The 9,388-nt window shown below is 42.3% G+C and overlaps 1 protein-coding gene across 5 annotated transcripts in view; it reads left to right on the top strand.

Moving 5' to 3' along the window:
* Positions 1-7,633, top strand: part of Rcor3 (REST corepressor 3) — a 39,509-nt gene extending 31,876 nt beyond the window's left edge. For 2 of the 5 annotated variants that reach the window (XM_028758195.1, XM_028758221.1), the window contains 2 exons: positions 4,410-4,651; positions 5,136-7,633. In XM_028758195.1, coding sequence (XP_028614028.1) covers positions 4,410-4,651; positions 5,136-5,480 — 587 coding nt within the window. In that variant the 3' untranslated portion in view covers positions 5,481-7,633. Of the gene's footprint in view, positions 1-4,409; positions 4,652-5,135 lie in introns of those variants that run through there. The other 3 variants (XM_028758204.1, XM_028758213.1, XM_028758230.1) reach the window with 3 other exon arrangements.
* The last annotated feature ends 1,755 nt before the right edge of the window (positions 7,634-9,388 follow it).

The raw sequence follows: 9,388 nt of genomic DNA, 5'->3' as shown, positions 1-9,388 counted from the left end.
AGGCAGCAGAAGCCTGTGTCCCAGGGCTGGGCCTCTAGAACAGGCAGCAGAAGCCTGTGTCCCAGGGCTGGGCCTCTAGAAGAGGCAGGAGAAGCCTGTGTCCCAGGGCTGGGCCTCTAGAAGAGGCAGCAGCAGCCTGTGTCCCAGGGCTGGGCCTCTAGAAGAGGGAGCAGAAGCCTGTGTCCCAGGGCTGGGCCTCTAGAAGAGGCAACAGCAGCCTGTGTCCCAGGGCTGGGCCTCTAGAAGAGGCAGCAGCAGCCTGTGTCCCAGGGCTGGGCCTCTAGAAGAGGAAGCAGCAGCCTGTGTCCCAGGGCTGGGCCTGGGTCGTAAGTTGCCGTCTCTTATGCACTTCGTACTGTTGATCCTTTTCAGAGAAATGGAGCTGCTAATCTAGAAATTGCCTTTTTAGATTTATCTCGTAAGTAAGAGCCCAAAACAAGAATGGTTCATGAAGCAGGAGGCAGCTGGTTTGACCATTGATAAAATGTAAAGATGGTAAATCTACTCCATGAATAATCAAAAGGAAACGGCATAGGAAACTAGTGCTTTGGTGTCTTGAGGACACCCATCAGGCTTGACGTGTACTGTCTGTTGTAACAGAGGCCGTGAGCGCAGACACCTCAGAGTTTGTCAGCCTCTGGTATGCCACTTCAGGCCGCCACTCGTTCAAATCCCCTACTGCTTTTGGAGTGAACTTAGCACACGGGAGACATGAGGCAGGACCCAGTGAGCAGCGGCCGTGTGTGAGGCAGGACCCAGTGAGCAGCGGCTGTGGAGGACAAGCCATGGTTTGGACTTCACTGTCTGCACAGTCCTTAGGGTCTGTATTTGAGCTAATAAACAAATCTATAGAAGGGAGAAAAAGGCATATCCCCAGAGATGCGAGTTTAAAATGTATATCTTGGTTATTGAAAAGGCCTTATCCTTAGAGTTCTAGATACCAATACTCTTATTTCAAAATAGATTTTTGATAGACTTGTATTCCCCAATTATATTAAGTACATTAAATCTCTCTTTTCACAACAAGAAATCTTGTTGTGAGAAGCAGGGGAGAGTCCCTGAAGTTTTTCTGCCTTTGAGCCCTCCCACTGTGAGCTCTTTGCTTTCTCTTGTCTCTAAATACCAAAGCAGTGTCCATGCCATCTGTCCTTTCTGGCTTCCAAACTATGACCATAATTGGGAAACGCCGTCCATGTGCTCCTAAAGTACGAGTGGACACGGTCTCCCATCTGAGTCTGGGTTGTTCAAGCAGTGCCTGTGTCTGTCTTTACTAGTAAGAAAATTACCTTTAACATTAATAAGCAATGTTTGAGAATATGTAACCGTGGTATATTTATGTCGGACGATACAGAATAGTGGCGGGAAGATGTGAACCATCATGGTCCCAGTGTTCTTAATTCCCAGACAATTTTTTTTTAAATTCTAACAAATATTGAAAGTAATTACTTGCAAGAATAGGAAGTTTAAAGACCTGACTAAAAGCAGTATTTTCCTCTCTGGTTCTGGAGGGGTCTCCAGTGTTCGTCTGCTGACCTTTGAACCTTTTGCCCTTAGAGGCAGACTGTCCACTTAGATATGCCTTAAATTATTTGATGGATTTAACCATCGTATCTAAAGTCTCTTACTGAGGAAGCATCGACTGCCTTGCTTGTTACAGACCATGTGAAGGGCATGGGCCACCTCTCCCCAGGGTGGGACTCTGGTGCCTCTGATGTGGTGTCCTCAGTTTAACTGCTCATCGGTGCTCTGTACTAGGCTGTCTTCTGAAGGAGCTGTCCCAATACAGCAGCTGGCTGCTCACCACTGTGTAGACCTTAAGAGTTTCATCGTCTAGACAATATGCTGATGCCTACTACTTTGTATAGGTTTTTAAAGGGGTCCATCTCCTGAGCAAAACAAACTGTTGAATAGTTCTAGGAATATAAACATGATCAAACATTCCACCATCGGCAAGGGAAACGGATCAGTCAGTAAAGTGCAAGGCACTAGGGCCTTGGTTCAATCCCTAGGACCGAGGTTAAAAAACAAACAAAACCCAAAACAGGTATGGTAGAGTGAGTGCACTTGCAGGCCCAGTGCTGGGAGGCAGTGACTGGCAAATCCCGGGGACTGTGGATTCTGACCTACCAGCTTCAGCTGCTTGGTGAGTTCCAGGACACAGAGAGACCCTATCTCAACAATACAAGATGGATGGTACATGAGGAACAACCACATCTGGGCTTGTCCTCTGGCTTCTGTATGTTCACATTCACATGCCCACAAACACACTTCAAGACACTGTGTTTGGGCCTCATAGTTTGAGGAAGTACAAGGGAAGTAAGCTTTATGGTAAAGAAAGCTCCATTTTCTGAGCACATTATACAGCATTACAGAAACACCAGCGCTGCTCTGCAGTTTCTCCACATTTTTCCACATCGTGGTGAGAAACTCTGGAGTTTTCAGAACACAGGAGCAAGCAGGTGGGGCTGCCCCAGTCTAGAGGTAACTGCTAAGGAGGTTCAGCAAATACAAAGCCTGCCTGTTTCTGGGTACATTTGTTCTCAGGACACCAATTAGGATCATCCACCAAACCAGAGGGAACTGCAGAACAGTGAGAGCTTCGCTTGAGTTCATGATAAACATGCCCTGTGAACTGAGAAATTTCACCAGAGCCTTCAGAAGCACTAGACTCTCCTGGGAAGTAGTTTTCAGTTCAGGGTCTATAATATTGCAAATGTAACAGGACTGGTGCCAAAATACGACTTGTTAAACAAGAGAAGAGTCAGGAGGGGAACAGTCAAATGAAATCACAGTCTGGGAGAGGGAGAGAGAGAACGAAGTAGCTTAAATAGTAACTAAGTAGCCCTTGTGAAGCGAGCATCCTGCCTGACTTCAATCAGGTTCATCCTGCCTGGCTTCCATCAGGTTCCCTTCTGTGCACCTGCCCTCAGGCTTCTATTTAGAATTGGCACAGAACCCTTCTAAAAGCTGCTACTCCCCAGGAACACTTTGTGTGTGTTGACAGTCACTACTATGGGTAACCTGAGATTTCTGTCGCCATATAAACCCTCAGTGTTGCTAGGTCTCTGTTAGAATTCACCTTGAACCATACAATTGGGTTTGGATTTAAAGATCGTGTGTTTGTTTATGTTGATTAAACATTGTAACTGATGTCTATGTTGTCATGCATGTCTTTCCTTTAGAATAGAACACTCATGAACGAACATGTCTTATAAACCCCAATTTCTGTTTAAAGTGAGGTGTAGTTGAATGTTAGTGTCAGTCAAGTCAGCTAGGTGAATTTATTTGGAGATATTCCCAAATTCTCAGTTCAACGTAAGAGTAAGATTTAAAAGCAGAGTCGTTTCCCATGAGATGGTATTTTCGGTGTTTCCCATCCTGGGTGTCAGGGAGAGCACCACTGTTGCAGTGTTAGTACGTCTTTACCTCACACTTGTCTTTGATTGCACTAAGTGGCAAGTACTTAAGCCTCCTTGTCTTGGTGTCTCTCTCATCTCTTTCATGAATGATTATTTTCTGATGTAAATACAGTTATCAAAGTATAAATCAAAAACTTGGACTTGTATTTTGAGGAAGGTACATCTATTTCTAAATATGAATTCTTGCATTTCTTGTGGAATTCAGCTCATCAGATTAGCACCCATTTTAAGTTCTGAAGCACAATTGTTGATCTCAACTTCATAAATCAGCTGCTGCCTTTCCTCCTGGAGCAGTATGTGCCCTTCTTAAAGTAAGGCAGGGCGATGGGCACTGACCTGATTCTCCCAGAAAAGACAGTTAGGAGTAGATGGGCTAGAAGTATCTTCCCTTTCCATAGCCCATCAGATTGTGATGATTCTGATTTTATACTTTAAATATTTCTATTTGTTGGTACTCTGGTGGGGTAGGCAAGTAATCACGGTGAAGTTACTAAGCCCCAAGCTACGTTGCTTCTCATCAGAGGGGAACCGTACGGCACACTCAGTCCGTTGAGGGAATAAAGAGATGGCTCCTTCCCATCCAGTTTTGATTACAAATGGTGTTGCTCAAATTTAGGTGACTGGCTACTAGGGAAATAAATGAATGTGGAATTGAGGATGGAACAAAGAATTCAATGCTTTACAATAAATGGACTATATTTGAGAGTTCAAGAGAGGATTGGAGAAAATAACTGAGTATGTAAAAAAAAAAAAATGGTAAGTCTCTGACTGTTCAGTTGAAGGCAAGTGGCTGGCTCATGAAATGACAAAATTGACGGTTTTCATCTGTGACCTTGATTGACAGCTTAGCCTCTGTCTCAGAGCTGAGAGCTAAGCAGAGTTTATCAGAAAGGCTGTGCATTGCTGGTGTGTTTGTGTGTGCATGATGTATAGTACACACGGCTCTCCTTACTGATCCTTCACAGGTGTATTATTTACTTTGCCTTCCAGGTGTCCGCAAATATGGTAAAGATTTTCAAGCTATTGCAGATGTAATTGGCAACAAGACTGTTGGCCAAGTGAAGAACTTCTTTGTAAACTACAGGCGTCGGTTTAACTTAGAGGAGGTATTGCAGGAGTGGGAAGCAGAACAAGGAACCCAGGCTTCTAATGCTGATACTTCTGCTTTAGGGGAGGAGACAAAAGGTGCTTCTAATGTGCCGTCAGGGAAGAGCACTGACGAAGAAGAGGAGGTGTGTTTGTGTCTGGAATCTGAGCTAATCTGAGCTGAGGACCCCCCTTCTGGTGGTGTGCTGTGAGGGTGTGTGAGGACTAGCTAAATGAGAATAAGGCTGACAATACACTTCCTCGGGAGGCGCCTCTGACTGCTGAGTCATAAGGACATGCCAGCTTCTGGTCCTAGCAGAGCGAAAGTGTATTATTTCTACTGTTAAGCTGTTTACTAATAAAGATGTCTGTTTGGTAGCCTTGTTGGGTTTTTTTGTTTCTCATTTTGGGGTGGGGAGGGGGCGGTTGTTTATTTTTTTATCTTGTTAAAAATAAAAGAAGCCTGTGCTTCCAATAAACACTGGTGTTACATTTTTGGTTTTGGTTTTATTTGTTTTTGTTTTGTTTTGTTTTTGTTTTTGTTTTTTTCCTGTGACAGCCCAAACTATATTGTATCAAGTTTGTTAGGACTTAAATCTCACACGTGTATTTTTGTTTCCTCACCTCTAGGCACAGACCCCACAGGCTCCGCGGACTCTGGGTCCATCACCTCCTGCCCCGTCATCCACTCCAACACCAACAGTCCCCATTGCCACTCTGAACCAGCCTCCACCACTTCTTCGTCCAACACTGCCTGCTGCCCCCGCTCTTCACCGGCAACCTCCTCCTCTCCAGCAGCAGGCTCGGTTCATCCAGCCCCGGCCAACTCTCAATCAGCCTCCACCACCTCTCATTCGCCCTGCTAACTCCATGCCACCCCGCCTGAACCCGAGACCGGTGTTGACCACGGTTGGTGGTCAGCAGCCACCTTCACTCATTGGGATTCAGACAGATTCACAGTCTTCACTGCATTAATGACACTGGACAAAGGCTCACCTAGCATTGTACCAGTGCTCATTTGACTGATCCAAACGAGGCAAACTAGTCTTTCCTGTGGCAGTCTAGCCTAAGTGGGTGCTCACACACAGGAAGTGTGACAGTGGTCTAGCCTAAGTGGGTGCTCACACACAGGAAGTGTGGCAGTGGTCTAGCCTAAGTGGGTGCTCACACACAGGAAGTGTGGCAGTGGTCTAGCCTAAGTGGGTGCACACACAGTGGACTAGTGTAAGTCGTGTGACACAGCAGGAAGCCTCTAGTTGGCCTCCTTTCTAGTGTCCACTGTGCTCTCATGGGAAGAAAAGTATTCTGTATACCAAGGGGTTTTTGTTCATTTTTACTGTATTTATTTTGTCGAGGTTTCTTATTTCCTGCCTCTTCATACTCAAAACTGTTAGTACAAAAATATTGACTTAGGAATTGTAAAAAAAACAAAGCAAAACAAAAACTCCTTAAGTTCCTTAAGGATGTTTATCTTTTTGCTTTTTTCTTTAATTTAAATTTTTTAAAAAACACTTTCCTATGTTAGGAGTGCAAGATAAATAGCCTGCATTTCAGATTTTGATATGTTCATATTTAAGAAATTATAGCTTCATATCCCTTTTTTCAAAATATGTTGCTTTTTTTCTAAAGGAATTTTAGTATATTCCTTTAAAAGAAAGCAATTAAATCAATTGCAAAGCAATTATATGAAACCACAAAGAATGTATTGAACCTGCTAATCCTTTAACATAGTTTGGGGTCTTAGTACAAAGTCCTTGTTTAAAGGTCATTGACCCTAGTATCTATCACTAATAGAGGTTTGGAGTCATTCACATGCAGAAAAAGGACTTAAAATTTGGTGAGATATAATGTTTTTTAAGTTCTTTGAAAATATTAATTTTGAAAAAAAAGTTCCTAAATGCTATTTGCTTTTAGCTAGTATCTGCCTTTGTTGGGAATTTAGAACAATCTTTTGTCAGTTATGTAGAGACGGTGGTTATGGAAACATTTATTTACAGTTTATCTTCTGAACTTAAGGTTCATATTCACTAAGAGGATCTGTGTTTGATACAAAGAGTGTTGGGTTTTTTTTTTCTTGATAAATCTGTTGTACATCTGAATACATTTGTACGATCCTTACAACCAACCTGGGTTTGTGGTTTGATTTAGGGCTAAATCATCGTCATCACAAGATGAACTTAAGAATTCATTGTGTTATTGCAATAACTGTGCTGTTAACTAAAGTACCGAGACCCGTTTTTATGAAGAAACAGAGACTTAAGGTCTTTTTATTCCAACACAAAATCATTAGCACCCACAAAGAATATTTTACAATGACGGGATTTCAACAGCGTGTTACTGACAGCTTTGATAGAATGACTTCATATTGGAAGCATAGCTTGCTACAGAGGGACAGATTGCTAGGGCCTCAGGCTGCCCACATCAGAGGGGTCATGTATTCCTTAAGTACTGGAAAAAATAGTCCCTTTATGGGCTCTCCAGCCCATTGGTCAATTTTAATTTTCAGGTTTTCCTTCAAAAGGACCCTCTATTCTGATACAATTGAAGGTGGCTTGCAGGAAAGGTCCTTTTTTTTTTCTTATCAGATCACCTTTATGCCCCGTATAAAATGTAACTGATCTAAAAAATAATATTAAAGAATTTATACTTATTTTTACTTTAAAAGCCATGGAAGACGGTTATGTATCGGAAACTGTCTAGAGCATTTTTGGAAGCAGTTGTCTTGTGTACGTGCATATTATACCGTGACAGCTTTCATTGTCTTGTCTCTCGTCGGTAGACCTTCAGTACAGTCTGTGGGAGATGTCTGTCAGGTTGTTCAGCACCAGCTTCTGTCCAGATGTTCAGTATATGTGGTTCATTTAAGATCTGTTCTGACGCAGACATGGGCTTGGGTGCTGTATCTGAGGGATGTGTTGCAATTTTATTTTACAAACACTAGAGCACACAGTAGAAAAATCGTAGTTTCATTAGTAATATGACACATGTATATAGTGAGATGTCTTTATTGTGTGCTTTGCATATTTTGTAAATATTTTGCACGTCATTATTTTCCTTTTTTGTTTGAGCAGTGTTTGGCCTGGAAGAGTAATATGCTTGCTGCTTAAAGGATTAAAGATTTAAAGGTGTCCATGTCTTCTATTTTTATATAACCTCATATTGTATGAGAATTTAGGACCTCTTCACTGTGAAATTCTAAGTACTGGTTTATATATATATATATAAAGCAAAGCCTAGAAATCTCTTAATGACCATTTTTGTTAATTCTGAAGTTATCTTTTTTGAGAGATCTACACCAAAGTGTTTTTATACTATAACTAAAAATAAATCACATTGTTGCTACAACTGATAAAATTAACAAAAAAGTATTTAATTCCAGTGTAATATGGATGGAAACAAAGGTAAGTTATGATCAAGAGTGAGCTTACAATTGAGTAAAACAACACACCAAGTGAAAGAATGTAAAATCCTGTCTTAGCATAGACCTACTTATGTAGACCTTCTTTTACCGAGTAGTAAATGTATGGAGGAAGCCAAGGGCGACAATCTGTGTTTCCAAAACTAGGAAGTACTTTGGTTAAAAGTATAAAGCTGTTTGTTAGGTAGGTGTGTTATATTAATGCTCTCTCCTGTCCTTTAAAGAAATCTAAGCCTTGGCCAAAATGGGGACATCAGGACCCTGGGGAAGAAGGTAGCTTAGGACTCAAGATTCATCATTCTTGGTGGGCTTCTTCAAAGTAAATAACAACCACATTCTGATTCAGGAAATCTATGAACAAGAAACCAAAATGTGTTACATTGTTTTTAACTTAGATGCTTCCAGGCCACCTTGTTCCTAAGGTGGTGGTAACTGAGTGCAGAAAGAACCCAGGCCAAGCTTAGGAACCTTGGTGTGTTAGCTCAACAGCTGGCTTCATGCTCACTAGCTTCTGAAAGTACATAAACACTTTCCCATGAAAGACAGACAGATAGACAGACAGACGGATGGATGGATGGATGGATGGATGGATGATACCAAGAATCCAGTAATTGTTCAGTCACAAGACTAGATGTCACAACAGTCCTGATCTGGTGCTGGAGTCCAGGGGACTCTCCAGCCTAGAGAGCTGCTGGTCTTCAAGCTGTGTTGGAATCTGAAAGAAGTGGGTTCTGATCCCAGTGAAAGAATGACTGCCAGGAAAAGGCAAAAGAAAAGCTTCCTTCTGCCATGTCCCTTTATGTGGAGTGCCATTGGAAGGTGTGGCCCACGTTAAAATTCCTCTTCCCAATCAAAAAAGCCTTCATGGGTGTACCCAACTGCTTGGGTCTTAGCTGATTCCAGATGTGCTCAAATTGACACCTAAGATGAGCCATCACACATACAGTCCACCAAGGTTTTCATCTGTGTCTGCTACTGAAGGACCACAGTGGTACCTGGAAGTCTTTCATTTGTGTTTTTTAATTATCATACAAAGTATCAGGTGTTGGCATATTCAAACAAACTCCACCTGGCCCACCCCCAGCCTTTCCTTGGATCTGTGCTCCCCCTCTTGAGTTCCCATGTCACATCTTTGTCCCCTCCCCCTTTCCTCAGCATGTCTTTTATCCCTGGATACTTAATGAGGAAGCAACGAAGGGAGGTGGTAGTTGCATTGGGATATTTGCAAGTGTCATTAACAAATTAGAGACTACTGATGAGGGTGGGTTTTCCACACATGACATCTTAGGACTCTGGCAAGAATTTGGGTAAGCAAGGTTTTTAAGGACAATGGTGGGGTTCTGTTAGAAATGGGTCCAAGACCCTAGGAAATGACTATGCAATCTGAAGTATGTAAGCAAGGCCTGTATATGCAGATGATAGATAGATAGATAGATAGATAGATAGATAGATAGATAGATAGATA

This window comes from Grammomys surdaster, unplaced genomic scaffold (genome assembly GCF_004785775.1).
Source record: "Grammomys surdaster isolate TR1022 unplaced genomic scaffold, NIH_TR_1.0 130, whole genome shotgun sequence".
Taxonomy (NCBI): domain Eukaryota; kingdom Metazoa; phylum Chordata; class Mammalia; order Rodentia; family Muridae; genus Grammomys; species Grammomys surdaster.
Note: the sequence above shows the minus strand (reverse complement) of the source record. Positions and strands in the feature narration are given on the sequence as shown.